This window comes from Furipterus horrens, unplaced genomic scaffold, assembly GCF_987537825.1.
Source record: "Furipterus horrens unplaced genomic scaffold, mFurHor1.1.pri manual_scaffold_11, whole genome shotgun sequence".
Classification (NCBI taxonomy): domain Eukaryota; kingdom Metazoa; phylum Chordata; class Mammalia; order Chiroptera; family Furipteridae; genus Furipterus; species Furipterus horrens.
The window spans coordinates 100,443,593-100,459,702 of record NW_028327181.1 but is presented as its reverse complement, the minus strand read 5'-3'; the positions used below and the strand labels follow the sequence as shown (position 1 = coordinate 100,459,702).

General features: G+C 63.2%; 1 protein-coding gene across 1 annotated transcript in view; it reads right to left on the bottom strand.

The window, feature by feature from the left end:
- The window catches only part of BAHCC1 (BAH domain and coiled-coil containing 1), a 50,075-nt gene extending 34,853 nt beyond the window's left edge, over positions 1 to 15,222 (bottom strand). The window contains 1 exon segment of the mRNA XM_090292804.1: positions 15,011 to 15,222. Coding sequence (XP_090148930.1) covers positions 15,011 to 15,188 — 178 coding nt within the window. The 5' untranslated portion in view covers positions 15,189 to 15,222.
- Positions 15,223 to 16,110: the final 888 nt, after the last annotated feature.

Here is a 16,110-nt window from a genome sequence, read left to right as displayed (position 1 = left end):
GGAAGCCAGCCCGCCCGGGAGGCCTCCTGACTCCCCCCGGCAGCCCAGCTCTCAGGCCCCACTCCTGGAGGCCAGTCTGCCCCGGTGCCCCACGGCCCGGACGGCCTGAACCCTGGCTGTGGCAGCCACTTCTCCCCTGGTTGCCCCAGCTGGATGGAGCCGGCCGGGCTGGAATGCTCCGACACCCCAAGAATCTGAAGTGACCACGGAGCCCAGCCTTCGACCACAAGGTCACTCTGCAGAATGTGGCACCAAGTGGGTGGCAGGAGTGGCCCTATGTGGTCACGCACAACCACGGGGCGTGGGCCATGGCCCCCTCGAGCTGCCCGGTTGCCAGACCTGCCTGCCTCGGCCACGATGGCCCCAGACGACTGGCCCCTGCCCTGAACCCAGAGCTGAGGCCCTACTCTTCCTCCTGTCCCCTGCAACCCAGAGGAGTGGACGGAGGGACAGAGGGTGGACAGACAGGACGGCCTCGAGTGCAGGGAGCTGCAAGGAGCTGAGCAGCAGCAGAGCGAGGACTGGCTGTGACTTAGGGGAGCTGCAGGGTTGCCCCCCTCCTCTGGAAACTGGGAAATGGGTTGTAAAAAAAAAAGGCCTCGCTGAGATGGCTGGCGGCCACTCCCGAGCAGCGGCCCCTTTGCAGCCTCACGGCGCCCTGCGCTCGCTTCCGGAAGCCCAGCTGATGGGCTGCTGGCACCGGGCTCCCGGTTCTGTGTCCGGCGGCTGCCCCCGCCGCCCGCGCCAGCTCCCACCCCCCAGCTCACACCTGCTCAGGCTCCCCACCCTCCTCACAGCTCCCCTTGTCCCCTGCACAGCCTGCCTGGGCACTGGGAACACCTGGTTCCCCGGGGCCATCCCTGGGGTGGCTGAGGCAGGATTGTCAACCCACCACGTGCTCCTGGCCCACAGCCTTACTCTTCCAGGAGAGGGCGGGAGAAAGAACGTCCACGGACGCCCGTCGTGGGTGAAGGGGGAGAGGCCTGGGTCCAGCCTGCCGGGCGGCAGGTGGGCGGCCCTCTGTCTGACCGCCCGGGAGGACGCGGGGGCAGACCAGGGGCTGGAGGGCGGGGCCCCTCTGGGATCCCCCCAACCCAGACACCCAGAGCGGCCGCAGCAGGGGCCCCATAGCGCACACGGCCGCCCCGCGCCGGCCGCACGTGAGCGTGCACAGGTCTGCGTGCTCGGCGCTCAGACGCTCCCCGGGGGTGCTCCCACCAGGCTGGGGTCCACTGCGGCGCAGGCACGAGGGGTGTGTGCGCATGCGCGGGGAACGTTCCGTGGGGCGCACAGGCGGCGGGGGGCTGTGTGCGGGCGCTCACAGGGGTGCCTGGTGTGCACGTGGGCGGTGGGCTGGCACGTCTGGGGCGCAGGCTCCAGGGGCCCTCAAGGACGTTGCTTCCAGGGTCGGGCCTCCATCAAACTGGTCCCTCATTGGCCTGGTCCCTGGTGGCACCGGAGGGGCCGTCCGGGTCCCTCCCACCTCCTCCACCCTGGGGGTGGGGCACACCCAGGCTTACCCACGTGGGAGGGACCCCTGCCCTCCCGTGTGCATCCGACTACGGCCCCAAGACCCTGACCCTGAGCGCCAGCTGTCCCGGAGGCGCCCCCTTCCCACCCCGCGGCTCAGCCCTGCGCCCCGCCCATGTGCCCGGGCCGCGCCCCAAGCCGCCCGGCCTCGCTGCGGTGGGGGAGTCGCTGAGACAGGCACCAGGTCCCCTTGCCAGTCAGGCCCTCGCGGCCCACGAACCACCCAGACCGGGGCAGCCCCGCCCTCAGCCCGTCCAGCGCCGCTCAGGCTCACTGCGCACGGGCCGCCCCTGCCTCCAGCCACCGCCCTGCCGCTGCGGACAGGACCCCAGCGGCCCACCGCAGCTCCTCCGTGAAGGGGGCTGGACAAGAAGGGGACACAGAGGCCAGCACTGGGAAAGGACAGACTGGAGACAAGGGGAGGTGGGAGGAACCGGAGCCACCACGTAGGGGCAGGAATGGGAGACGGTGGGTGAGCCCCCAGCCCGGCCCTGGGGGCAGCATGGAGGGGGCACCCGCCCAGAAACATGAGCAAGTCACGCGGGAAGCCCCTGTTGGCCAGCCCAGGAGAACATTCCAGAAGCCTTGGTCGGGTAAGAGCAGTGTCTCTCAGGCCATAATAGGAAAACTCTGTGGTTGCTGAGCCACTGGCCCCAGGGACGCAATGATGACAGGGACAGGCCCAGCCACCAACAGCCCAGAATTAATAAAAGAAAAGGAAAATCGGATATAAGTCTGGTTCTTATTAAAAGGGTAAATTTAGCCCTTTGGTCGGGGGGTGGGGGCGGCCAGTGCTCCCAGAGGGGCCGCCCCCGGGGCTCAGACTCGCTGACAGTGACTCACAGGGGCCCTGGGCCAGGTCGGGGGTGGGGGAGCGGCAGGAGCCAGAGGGCTGCTCCCCGCCTGGCCTGCTGTTCCTCACACCTTCCTCTCAGGCTGTCCCCGGCTGCTGGCCAGCACCTCCCCCACCAGGCCACTCCTGAGGCGGAACTGGAGGTTTGGGGAGGTGACCAGGGACAGGCGGCCCCCCTTCGAAGCCCCTCCCAGCTGGAGGAGCAAGAGGCCTCCCTTCCCACCACGTTGAAATAAGTCTGCTCAGGAGGCCACCCGGGCCGGGACCTCGGGCACAGACGCACGCACGTGTGTGCACATACGCGTGAATGCAGGTACACATGCACACACAGACATGCTCACAGATGAACACAGGCATACACATACGTGCATGTGAGGGAGAGCCCATCTGGGGGTATCAACACGCCCTACTGCACCCCATTCCCTGAACCCAGGCCCCCACACTTTCGAGCTGACCCTGGCCACGCCCTTATCTCAGTGATGGGCAGACAGGAAGCAGGCAACCTGGCCAGGGAGGCAAGGTCCCCGGTGCCAGGCAGGCCTCTTCCAAGGGCTGGTGTGGCCTGGTTCGCAGGCAGGCCCTGGGCCTGTGGGCAGTGCATTCGCCCTGCTGGCCGTTCTTCCTCAGCCACAAAGTGGACCCCGCTGTGGCGTCCCGCACAGCCCGGCACTACACTGGCACACGGTGAGAGCAGCCTTCGCCTCCCAGTCCAGCCTCGCAGCAGCGACATGGTGGCTGCCCTGGCAGAGGCTCCAGGGCCATCGCAGCGGAAAAGCTGGGGCAGGGGAGGCAGCTGCTGGTGGGGGCCCCCTGGGGGCACTTGCCATCCTGCCAATTCACCCACTCATCCGTCCGTCTGCCCGTCCACCTATCCATTTACCTGGCCAGCCGTGACTCCTAGGGCTGAGCACCCGCCCTCCCCTGCCATGCCCGGCCTTGTGCCCGGGCAGGGCCCAGCTTCCCAGGGGCTCAGCCCGATGGAGGAATGGGGGTGGGAGGAGAAAGAGATAGAAAAGAAACAGAAGGGCAGACTGCCTCGGGGTGCCCCAGAGAGCGGGGACAAAGGCAAAGTGGGGCGGGCTGCCTCGGGGGGCCCCAGAGAGCGGGGCACAGGCAAGGTGGGGCGGATAGAGGGACACCAGGACACGGCCACCTGACTCCAATGCCCCTTGGAAGCTGGTCCAACCTCAAGCCTGGTCAGCACACAGCCACCCACCTGGCAAGGGGCTGGCTCAAGATGGACCTCCTGTCCTCGGGGGTTTGCCCCAGGGGTGGGGGGCCCTTAAAGCCGGGGGACCAGTGGGAAGGACAGAGAAAAGCCAGGGTACTGCGCTCCCAGGAGAGCCTGGGGACACGGAGAGGAGGGACAGATTGTGACGAGCACGTGGAAGGCGGCAAACGCTCTGTGGGCCGTGAGCCACGACCGGCAGCAACAAGGGGTCTAATGGGTGGAAACTGCTGTTTATTCCTCAGCAAGTCTTCGTAGTCAGAACGTGGAAGCTGGCCGAGGGGCGTGGGGCCGCCGGCCAAGCCCATGTCCCCGCCAAGGGCTCTTGTGACCGGTCTGAGTGAGACCCAACTCTGGGGAGACACTAGGGGAGCCAACCTCAGCTTGCCCAACACCCGCGCCCACGCTCCCAGGTCCTTCCAGGCATCTGGGGGACTGCACGTGAACGAGGGCCTGGCAGAGGCCTCCGGGAACCACACTCGAGTTTCTGGTGGGCCGTCCCTATGCGTCCCTTCCCAGGCAACACGGGCAAGCCACCCAACCCCCCGCGGACGTGCAGAGAGAAAAACTGTGTTAACGTGTGGGTACCGTGAGCACAGGCAGAAAGAAAGCAGCTCCAGGATGAAACTGCAGTGTTTCTGGGAACTCACGGGGTGAGGGTTTTCTGGGGCAGGGAGACTGTACCCCGCAGGTCCGGGGGTCCCCAGGGCTCAGGAGTAGCCCTGGGGCAGCATGGGACCAGAGGGAGGCCAGCCCAGGGCCCTAGCAGGGGGTGGGCAGCAAGACGCAGCACCCAGCCCTGCGCCCCCCAAGTCCCCACTGCAGGAAGGTGTGTACGGAGCAGGAGGGAGGCACCCGGGAAGAGCCAGCCTGGACTTCCAGCCGGAGGCTTCTGTCCCACCGCGCTCTGGATGTGACCACAGGGCAAGCAAGAGGCCTGGCTGAGCCTCTGCCCCTTGTCCCCATCTGCTCTGGAGGTCGGGGGTAGCAGGGGACAGGGCCCTGAGCCTGAGGACTGATCCCCTCCCCCTACTCACACCCTGAGCTCTGAGCGGGTGCAGAGAAGACCCTGCCGCTCAGGCAGGGGAGGGGCCCGTGCTGGGCGGCTCAGGTACCACCCGCACGTGGCCGTGGGAGGTCTAGAGACAGAAAGATGCGCTATGACCCTGCAGCCACCTTGTCCAGGATCCAGGCCCAGAGCCAGTGGGGCTACCCAGGGGCTGCCCGGGGTCTGCAGGAGCTGTAGGCAGTCTGTCGTGGGGGGCGGGGGCCAGGTAAGCCCAGGGCACCTGCTGACCTCGCCGGGACAGGCCGCTGGCGCGGGAACAGAGCTCCAGACCAGACAGCACAGCATCGCTGACACCCAAGCCACACACCGAGCCCTGAGCTCCGTCCAGAGACTGAAACTCTAACCAGGATCGCTCATTAGACAGACAGTCACTGAGTGTCCACACTGCAAAGGGCCACCCACCCTTGCCCGGGCCAGCTGGAGTCCCAGGAAGCCACAGCCGCCGGGCACCCTGGCCTCGGACTGCTTTGGCCTCAAAGAAGTTTTGGGGCCAACTCCCTGGTCTGACCTGCTGGTGGCACATCTCAGAGCAGATGTCACACGGCGGGTAAGGGGACCCTGTGTCTGTGAACAGCACTGCCTGGTGGGGGTGGGGGGTGTCCACATTTGTCTGGAGGGCCTTCACTGCACAAGCGCCAATCAGGCTTCCAGAGGGGACAGGCCAGAGTGGAGTCACCGGCCACTGGCGAGGAAGTGACGACGGGACTTGGGAGAGAAGGGGGACCAAACTGGACACGAGGGGACAGAGGCTGAGAGGCAGGGAGCTGTTCAGTGGCGTTGCCAAGCCACACAGAGGAGGCGAGGGTGTGGGGGAGGGGAGACCACCCCAGAGGCCTGCAGACAGGGGACAGGGAGAGGGCGGGTGCCTGTGGAGGGGTCTGAGTGTGGCTGGCACATGGGGGCAGTTGTGGTCTCAGGAGGGGCCCAGAGAGACCCTGCCCAAGTGGGGTCAGCAGCTGTCCTGGGCCCCTAAGTACCCCCAAGGACCCCTGAGCCCCAGGACTCATATCTTTATGTGAAGTGAGACCCCCTAGATTCGCTAATAGGAACAGAAAGCAGCCAAAGCAGGGGACGGCCCGTCCAAGCCTGGGTTGTGACGCGGCCGTGGTGGCCCTGCTCACCAGCCGGGGGAGAGGCCCCTGGCGAGGGCCTTTGTCTGCAGCCTGCTGCCAGCGAGGGCGGGAGGCTGCGCGGACCAGCGTGGATGAGCATGGAAGGGCCCTGCCGCTGAGCCTCGAGGTGCCCGCAGCCCACGGACGCCCTGACCCAGATCCCTGCTCCCCAGAAACCGGGAGATAAAAAATGTCCACTGTTTTAAGCTGCTAAATTTGGGATAATCTGTTACACAGCAAGAGCTAATGAATACCCCGCCCCTACCCCCGCCCCGTGGGGGCCGCGCCTACAGTGGAGTCCAGAGCGGACGGAGAACCTCCGAGAAGGTAAAGGGAGGACCAGGAGGGAGCAGCAGCGTAGGAAGCACCTCTGCCTTTGCAGACAAGTGGGAAAACCAGCCGTGTGTGGGACATCCTCCCCCAGCCCAGCCCGCCTGGCCCCGGGGACAGACACACAGATGCCCCCCAGCCTCCTAACCCGGAAGCCAGCTGCCCCTGCAAGCCAGGCCCAGGGTCACTTCAGCCCTTGACCCCTGCAGGGACCGCGCTCTGCCACTCCCTTTCGTTCGGTCCCCATCGCCCACCAAGGCCCCCCAGATTTAACGACACTGGATTTTCCTAAGTATTTATCATCAGACCAGGACAGTGCGCGTTACGGGCGTGGCCTTGTGGGCACCTTCCTGACTCTTCTCGGTTTCATCTGTATCTTCACGTTGGGGCTTCTTAGGAGCAGTGTAAAGGTGCATCACGGTTTAATTTAGATTTAATTTTAATATTAATTTAAAGTAAATTAAAAGCTTATTTTTAGGACACCCAAAGGGATACAAAAAGTCTCAAAAAGGGGCCTGGCTTCAGGCAAACTGCCCACGCATGACCTCCTGGCTGGGGTGGACGTGGCACCTGGGAAGCGGATGGGACAGGCCAGCATGCCCTGGGGACATCAGAACCTGGCTCCTCCCCTCTGTCCCACAAAGGGCAGGAGGGCCCTGCACACAGGCCAGGGACAAAGGGGTCTGCAAGGGCCGCTGAGGCCAGGAGGCAGGCGGGAACCCTGGCCTCGCCCTCCCCGAGGCCACAGCCACGGCCACAGCCGGGCTCTGACTGCGCCGCCCGCCCGGCCCTGTGGGGAGTGACAGGGAGAGCGCGTCTGGATCCCTGCCACTCTGAGTGCAAAGGGCCGTCCTGCGTGCACATACCAAGGCCACCAGAAGGTCACCGCGGGGCAGGGACAAGATGTCGGTGCTGCGCTGGGAAGGAAAAATGACGGGGCCTGGCGAGGCAGAGGCAGGGACGGGAAGGGGCTGGCGGGGAAGGGCCTGGGCGCAGGCAGTGGGGGTGTGGCGCCCAGGTTCCTCTGCCTGCCTCCCCAGTGACTGGTCACTGCTCCACGGGCCCCAGGGTTACCCTGGGCAGGGGGCTGTGCAGGTGTGCGCAGCCAGCGGTGGTCAGGGCGGTCCACGGGGCTGCTGCATGGTCTGGTGGGACAGGCCACCCAGGGTGCTCAAGGCCAGAGGTCACGCATTCAGGAGGTGGGACAGGGAATGGGGGACCCCGTCAGGCTGGGGGGCAGGGGGGAGCGGCATTCTCCGCCTGGCCTGCAGGGCAAAACTGCTGCAGGCTCGGGCCCCCCGGGACCACTGGGGGATGAGCACCTTGGCTGGGCTGGGGGTGGCTCCAGGCAGGGCAGGGGAGCACCATGGAAGAAGGTGGCAGTGGGTGGGAGCTGAGCTAAGGGGCGTGGGCTCTGGTTAGGAAGACCCAGAGGGGAGGGCAGCAGGGGTGAAGGCGCGGGGGCTGACCTGCAGGGGGTGCAGGGGTTCCGCATGGGCATGCAGACAGGATGCAGGAGCCTGGGGTGGATGCCGGGCAAAGGCAGACCCAAGTGGGGGATGGTCTGAGCATGGGCCCGTCTTGACCTTGAAAAACCAGGGCAGGCAGCTGGGCAGTGCCAAGCCTGGCACAGGGGCTCCGGGGGCCTGCGGGCTGCACCCCAGCAGGCAGGCCGAAGCTGAGGGCCGGAGCAGGTGGCCGGAAGCGGCACGGACCTGAACACACCTTCCGAGGGCTGGGCTGGCTGGCTCCCCTGGGGCGGCTGCGCTGGGGCTCCTTGGAGGCCCGTGTGAGCAGGCGAGTGTTCTGAGTGTGAACACCACCTGCTGGTGTGAGCACATGTGAGCAGGGTAGGACATGCATCCTCTGGGCACGTGTGAGCTCACTGCGGGGCTGTGGGGAGGCCGAGGTCCGCAGGGTGGACTCCGCCTCTGCCCACAAAGGGGACGGCCACCAGGCCGCTGTGAGATGCTGCACATCCGCCTGACACTGCAGCCCTGTCCCCGCCCAGCGCTGTATCCCCGCTGGCCCCAAGCTACCTTCTTCTTGCCCCTGGCCAGCTGTGCTCCCAGCATTTGGGGGGGCCCTGCCAGGCCCAGTCTGTGATGGGGGCTGCGAGGCCCACCCCCTGGAGCTGCCTCTGGAATTCCCAGGGAAGAAAGCCCCGAAGGACCGGGCGCTTCCCCACGCAGACGGCTGCTGGGCGGGTCCGTTCTCCTGCACTGAGCACAGGAGGCCCTTTCTGGTGGGGGGCGGGGCACAGCGGAGCTGCCCACAGGCCACGCTTTGGGGACCTGAGCTTGCTGCTCAGAGGCCTCTACGGGCAGCACCCCATCCTCCGCTGTCCCCTCCCCACCTCTTCTGGAAATTTCCAGTGGAAAACCAAGGCCCTGCACCCAGGAGGGGAGGGCTGCCTCATCTTGCCTCTGGCTCTGGGCACTCAATAGTCCCCAGCCCCCAAAGTCTTCTCCTCTAACGACACTCACCTCTTTGTTGGGGGGCCTGGGAGAGGGGAAGGGGAACCCAGCCCACCTGTTTTCTCCCTCTTCCTCCCTGACCCTGTCAGGATGAAAACAAACAAATAAAAAAAATTTTTTAAAAAAAGCTTCCTGGCTGATCCAGCCTGGAACCTAAATGTCTGGGCAGCTGCAACCGCCTCGGACGCGGCCCGGCTGGCTCCCGGCCTGGGCACCTGACGCCTCCCCCGGGGCCTGCCCACTGCAAACCCAGCGCCCACCTCCGTGCAGGGTGGGCGCCCCCAGCACCCCGGCCTCGGAGCCCCCGCCCAGTCCCCACGGGTCCCCGCCCTCAGAGGCAGCTGCTCACCGGCCGCGGGCGGAGGTGATGTTACACATGACAACAAGCAGGACATCTCACTGACAAATAGGCCCGTGTGATCTCAATGGCATATTATCCCATAAAGCCATCAGCGGCTGAGCAGCGGCAGAGGAGCCTGGACGGCCCCGTGCCCGTGGGCCTCCCAGCCCCGAGCCTTCCGCTGCGCAGCCCGGGCTGCCGGGCATCTTCTAGACATGGAGGCTGGTTTGGTTTTGTGTTTTGCTCGTAACACCGTGTCTGGTGGGAGAAAGGCAGCCCCGGAGGCCCATGGGGACCGTGGAACACGGGGCGCGAGTCATCCATTTGCGGAACGTACAGGGCACAGCTTTGCTTCCGGAAGGCCCGAGGCTGCAGCACGTGGTTAAAGGAATGTGACGAAGGCCAAAGGCCTTCCAGGAGGGCCCCTGGGGGAGGCTGCAGCCAGCAGCAGCGTGAGGCTGAGCCGGGCCCTCCTTCAGAAGGGCCTCTGTCCTGGGGGTCGTTTCTTTTAGGAACCGGCCCGAAGTCACTCAGGATGGGCGCTGGTCACCACGCCTCAATAAAGGGGAAGCTACTGCTGGGAAGGATGTGAGGTGGGGGAGGGGCCCCCAAAGGCTGAGCAGGGTTTTCTCCTGGGACTCCCAGGCAGACAGCAGCCCTGATGCCACCTAGGCAGAGTCCCTACATCCCTTCCACGGTGGCTCCTAGCGAGGGTGGCCGGGCCCTCTGACAAGGCCACCTGAAGGAAGGCACTTCAATGGACTGCGATCAGTGGGTCCACTGGGAATCCCGTGGGGCTCTGGCCACATCAAACAAGGCAGCTGCCACAGCGGGCCCAGGGGCTGGAGGGGCGGCTCCTCTCTGTGGGGGCCTATATTCAGATATTTATGGTAGGGAGGAAGCCAGGCAGGGCCCAGAGGCCTCTTCCAGGAGGAAGGGCAAGGGGGTGCTGGGGGTGGCCACCAAGGCCCCTTCCGTCTGCCCCGCCTGCCGGAAAGCACTCATTCCCAGAGGCCCTGGCTGACCTCCATCGGTGCTTGGGAATTCCCAGCTCTGGGCTGGTCCCAGGCTCAGACCCTGGAGCTAGACTAGGGGCATTCTGGGAAGTGTAGTCCTTTGGGAGTTGGAAGGGCCTTTAGATAAGGAGCAAGGAAGGAAGACCAGCAAGCAAGGAGCTTACCCTGACCCTAATCCCAGAGTGGACATTTAACATCCCTGGGAAATGGCTGAACTTAGACACGGGCTGCCTGTAAGGACACCAGCCAGCCAACGCTGAGATCTCAGCCTCGGATCACACCCGCAGTGGCTTTTCTGAGCAAGCTGTCTGGAGCTCTTATTTTGGTGGGGAGACCCAGGCCAAAGCACCGCCCCCCCCACTCCTGTCCTCCTCAGTCTGCTGCGCCCAGACAGGAGGAGAGAGAAGCACCCTCCAAGGACAGGGGTGCGACCTGCGGGCTCTGGAGAGGCTGGGGCACACGCTAGGCTCCCCGTGTTATTGATGCCCACAGCCCACTCGGGTGACACATTAAGTTGGCAGTGAACATCCTGTCAACTTGCTGGTGTGCATCTTGATTGCTGAAACACACTCTTAAAGGTGTACAATCATTTATCAAATTAAAATAGCCGCACCTGCCTGTCCTTGCCCACCCCCAGCAGCCTCCCTTCGCCTCTGCCTCCTGCGCTGGCACCCAGGCCCTAGTCCTCAGAAGACACTGCCGGATTCTAGGGACCCTTGACTCGGGCACCGCCTCCCCACGCCCGCCCCCTCCCCCAGGCCAGGGCAAGCCCACTAATCGCCAAGAAGTGACAAAGGCCAGAAGCCCCGCCAATTAAATTTAAACTCGTGCAAAGCTCAGTGGCTAGTAAATTATTATTTTTATTAGCTTGAACCAAGTTCCCGTAAGAGAGAAAGTCAACTTGCTCCCATGAATGGCTCTTGTATAATTTATTTAACTCTGCGCTCTTTGCCAAAGCCTAGAATATTTTTAGCTCGCTCTGTTGTTGGATTTGGCTTTTTTATGTGTGTTTCTGAGGGGTATTTTTAGCCTCCTCCATGTTATGCTAACAGCCTCCTATGTGCTGTGTCCTGTCTGTGCGGGCTGCTGAACCCTGTCTCGCGCAGAGGAGGGAGATTTCTAAGAATAACCGGGGAGCGTCTGGGTGCGGTGTTCCAGGGCCGAGGTGCCGCTGCGCCGGCCCACTCCCTGCCTCGCTGGCTAAGGTGCCTTATTTCTCACGTGACCTGGATATTCCTACAGGAAAACCCTTACGGGCCTCATCAGACATGGGGCAGCCCGAGGCCCACGGAGAAAAAAACCCACATTCCCAAAGCGGCATTGGGGGGGCGGCAGGCAAGCGGGCCGCAGCCTGGCAGGTCCAGGAGCCCAGCTGGATTCCCGGGCTGGGCGCTGGAAGTGGCTTTGAAGTCTGGTTCTGTCACTTACAGAGCAGGATGGGTAGAGGCTTCGGAAAGTAACTCTTTTCACACCTACTTAATGTTGGTAACTTGCAGAAACACTCCATCGTGTCATTGAGCTAATGAGGTATTTACGAAAATGTATTTTTTTTTCCTTTACAAAAAAATATCACGTGGGAGGGAGGGGAACCCTTTGATGGGGTCTTTTCACACTAGGAAATTATCTTTTTTCCTCTACTGCATTTTTCTGTCTGAGCTTGGAGGGTTGGAAGCACGTGCAAGGCAGGAAGGAGTCCTGCAGCCACCCACGGGAGGGACCCATTTCCTCCAGCACCCCTGGCCCAGGGCTCCTCTTGAAGGCTGGGCCACTTACACCCCAAAAGGACAGGAGAGGGGGTGGGAGAGGAGAGCCCAGCCAGAGCCAGAATGCTGACACCAGGCAGGAGGGGCCCCGCCACCTTCCCCGAGGCTCGGAGCCTGCCCGGGCAGAGGGGCCGCTGGGCTTCTCCCCAGCGAGGCTGCCTCCTCACTACGCGCTCCGGGAGAGGCGGCTCCCCAGCCGCTCCAGGCCGCAGTGCTGATGGAGAGCCCTGGGCGGGTGCCTTGTTGATTTTCCTCTTTCCCCCCTTGGGTTTCACAGCTTTGCCTCCGGACCATCTGTATTAGAGACGAAATCTAACGCTGCACTAAAAATAATGACTCCAAGCACTTTAATCGCACCTTTTGGTGACAAGGTTACTGGAACAGCACTTCCCCATGGAACCCCACAGCCGATGATAAAGCCGTGGGCACTTTCATTTTTAGAGAAACAACAGGAGCAGCCCTGGGGCCCAGCGTCCCATCAGGGGCCCGCAGGCTGACATTTTGAGACGCTGGGTGGGGATGAGGGAGAACAGATGGATGGCGTGGAGGGACAGAGACCCTTGGCCCAGCCTGCGAGGCCGTGCCAGGGACGAACAGTCCTCAGCAGCCAAGAGCTCTGTCTCCAGGGCTGGATCCTGCTCCCCTGCTTGGGCCTGGCAAATGGGAGGAAGCGCAGAGCAATTTTCCCTGCAGGGAGCTGTCGCTGGAGGGGGGGGCTGGGCCACCACAGCCGGGGCTGCACACCCGGGGCCATCGCAGAGGCAGGAAGAAGGTCCCCCAAACCGGCCATTTGGAAGTCCGCACACGAAATGTAAAAAACGAATTTTAACTTAATTATACTTTTTTTCTTCTAAACTATATCATCTATAGATATAGACCAAAGCAAAATGATTGGAGGTATAATTCTTCTTCTTCTTTCTGTTTTTATACGATGTAGCTAAATTTTAGAAACCAATACAACATTCTGGTTTTCACTAATTTCCAAAGTCCTTTCCAGTGGCAGATGTCTCTTGCTGGACGCCTGCTTGGCCAGCCTTCCCATCACAAATGGGCTGAACCTCTCCCAGCACAATAGGTCTCTCAGGTCCCCCAGGGGGTGGAAGCGCCTCCAGCAGCAGGGGACACGTGGCCCCCCACCCCCCTCTGAGGGTACCCTCAGGACCTCCGGCGCCCCCTAGAGCACCCTGCGTGCGGGGACGGCGGCAGGGTCTGGGCAGAGGACACGGGCCAGGCCAGCACCCTCCCAACCTCTGGGAACGCTCCATTGCCTATGCTCCACGAACCACGTGGTCAAACTTGCGGTGAGCCAGACAATGGTTTGGGCCACCGGACCACGTTCCCACCTGACTCAACGGTGCCTGCATGTGCAAATGGGGGCCCAAAGGGGAAATGGCGGCTGACCAGGACCAGGCCAGGCTACGGGGACTGCTGAATAGGGAGGGGGAGTCCGGCCTGGCCGTGCCCTCCCAGGGTATGGCCTGGGCTTGCCCATGCACTCCCCGGGAAGCCTGGGTGTCAGGGCCTTTCAGACCCTCGTTTTCCTGGAATCAGTACCTGCCAGGCTAGGGGGGCAGGGCTGGGGGCGGGAGTGCAGTGCTCCTTTCCCATCCCCCAATCTGCAGGTCAGCAGAAGGGGCTGATAGGGAAGCTGTAGCACTGTCTCTGCAGCCACCAGGAGCCCCCACCCACAGCCCCCCGAAGCGGGCTGAGCTGGGTGGGCTGCATCCCGAAGGCGGGGGCAGGAGGGACGCCAGCACACAGACAGCCGGGACAGATATTTTTAAATCACCAATTGCCTGGGCAAGTGCCTTGTCTCTCTCAAGTTACAAATCTAGAAGAAGAAAAGGAAAGGGAGGGAAAGGAGGAAGGACAAGAACCACAGGACAGGCCCGCCTTGCAGAAGGCGCGCTGGCCCTGGCGCGGGAGCTGTGGCCCTGCCGGGGCCGGTTCCCGGAGCCCGCGAGGCTGGCCCTCCGCTCCCTGCTAACTTTCTGAATTTCCTCACGTTGTACGCGCTAAAAGCCCACTAGTAATTAAGCAATGTCGCATATTTTTTCGTTTTAGGAAATTTACGTTTTGCTTTCTGACTGCCCTTTTCTCTCTGACATTTTCCCTTCTGGCCTGACTTTGCCATCCGTTTTAATCCACACACTAATTGTAATCCCATTAAAGCAGATATAATTTTATTAGTATTCACAGTTCATCAAGCTAGCAATAATAACTGTTACTGCCAAATTAACAACAACAAAAAGAGGCAAACATTTCTGATGTTTAAAACAAACTGGAACCAAAGGCAAGCCAACCTTCCAGGGTGACCATGGGGCCCCCTTGCGCCTCCGCAAACTCGTGGAGCTGACCAGCGACCTCCAGGATCGCGGAGAGGTAGCTGCCCTTTCCACCCTGCCCCGGCCCTGCTCCTCCTCCATCCTAGCTCAACCGTAAAATCAACGCCACTCCAGAGAGGACTGCTTAGGAGGCCTGGGTCAGCTGTGTCACGGACCCACCCTCTTGGGGAGGGTTCTGAGAAGACTGGAGCTAGGGGCGGCTGGCTCTCTCCTCTCAGAGCAAACTGACTGCACTCGCCTGCACCGAAATCCCGCGGCGGCCGCGCCTCCCCCAGCTGGGCCGCCACTGCTCCGCTCCCTGGGCCGGCCGCGCACTGGCCACGCTGTGTCCGGCTTTAGCAGGATACCAGCGGCACTTGTTAAAGCAAAAGCATCCTCTGCAAACCCATTCTCGCCCTGACACTTCAAGGCTTTATATAGAAACAGGATTTGCTCGTCTGACACCAGCAGCCCCTATTAACGCTTCCCCGGAGCACACCGCCCTAATCCTCGAGGCCGTAGTGCGCCCCGCGCGCCCCCTCCCCGCCCCCCAGTGACAACAGCCGTTTTGTTCCCCGCAGAAAGTGCCTCGTTGTCCCAGCCCCGGAATGTCCTAAGGATGTGAATGCAGAATGCAGAAATGTGGTTTCCGCGGAATTCAGTTCTGCAGAAGGGGGTGGAGGAGTGTGGCAGGAAGGTAAAGGCTGCATTTTTAGCTGGCTCTGGGGTTGCCCCTCGGAGACCCCGGGGGACCCCCGGGAAGGCCACTCTAAGCCACGATGCTCCGTCTCCAGGGCCGCGGGGGGGAGCACTCTGCGCCCAGGCGGCCACCAGTGCCAGACCAGGGAAATGAAACCAAAGGCTTCTCCGCAAACGCTTGGAGAGGAGGAGCGTGCGCCCGTTCGACCCCCGACCGTGCCCACCCCCCGCAGGGCCTCCTCTCCCGCGCCCGCCCAGCAGGCACTGACCTGTATGCGAAGCCATGGGCAGCGGCGACGGGAAATACTTTCCGGGCTGGAAGTGCGCCCCGGGCTGCGCGGCGGGCCCGGCCGGGGCGAGGCGAGCGGCGGCCGCGGCGCTGCGGTGGCCCAGGCTCCCGCGCTCCGACAGCAGATGCGGCGGCGGCGCGAAGTCGCGGCCATCCATGCCGGGCTCTGGCCCTGGCCCCGGCCCGCCGCCGCCTCCCAGGAGCAGCGCGGCCGGGGCCCAGGGGCGGCTCGGCGCGCGGGAGGTGCGCGGGCGGCGCGGAGGAGGCGGCGTCCGGGTCACCGGCGGCGGCGGGGCAGGTCAGCACGCCGGCGGACTGGTCTCCTCGGCAGGCGGCCGTGCGCCGAACCGGCGGCCGCCGTGCGGGTCCATAGTCTGCAGAGGCAAGCAGAAGAGACTCGGTGACTCGGGGGCTCGGCTCCCCCGGGGGTCCCCGCCCCGCCCGTCCCTCCCACCCCCTTCTTGGCAGCCCAAACCGCGGCCAGGCCCCACGTCCATGCCCGAGCGCTGAGCGCGTCTCTCCGCTGCTCGCTCGGAAGCCGGGTCCCGGCTCGAACACGCACCGTCCAGACCACACTCGCCTCGGAGCAGCCTGGGGGAACCCCAGCACTCGTCACCGCTTCCCCTACGCGTCCCCGCGGGTCCCTGTGGCGAGGGAGCCGTGGCGAAAGGCTGCCGGCTCCGCGGGGTGATAAAATCCCAAGTCTGCGAAGCCATCACGCGCGCACACACAAATACTCACTCACACGCACAACCTCTCCCCTCCCCCGCTGCCCAGAGGTGTCTTGGTGGAAAAGGACCGGGATCCACGTTCTGTTTTCCTCTCCCCTCATTGCGAGGTCCAGCTTTTACTGCATTCCGCTTAACCGAATAACCATGCTAATTAAGCGAGTAATTTTATTGATTGTAACTCGAGGTTTTTTTTTTTTTAATAACCTTCCGTTTCTTCCCTCTCCCATCCCCCCATGCGTTTTTCGGTCCATTCTTTTGAACACACCCGTCCCCCCAGCTCCAATGGGACCAGACCCCCAGTCTGAGCACCAGGCTATGAAGGACCCTGGGCTAGCCCCTGGCATTTGCG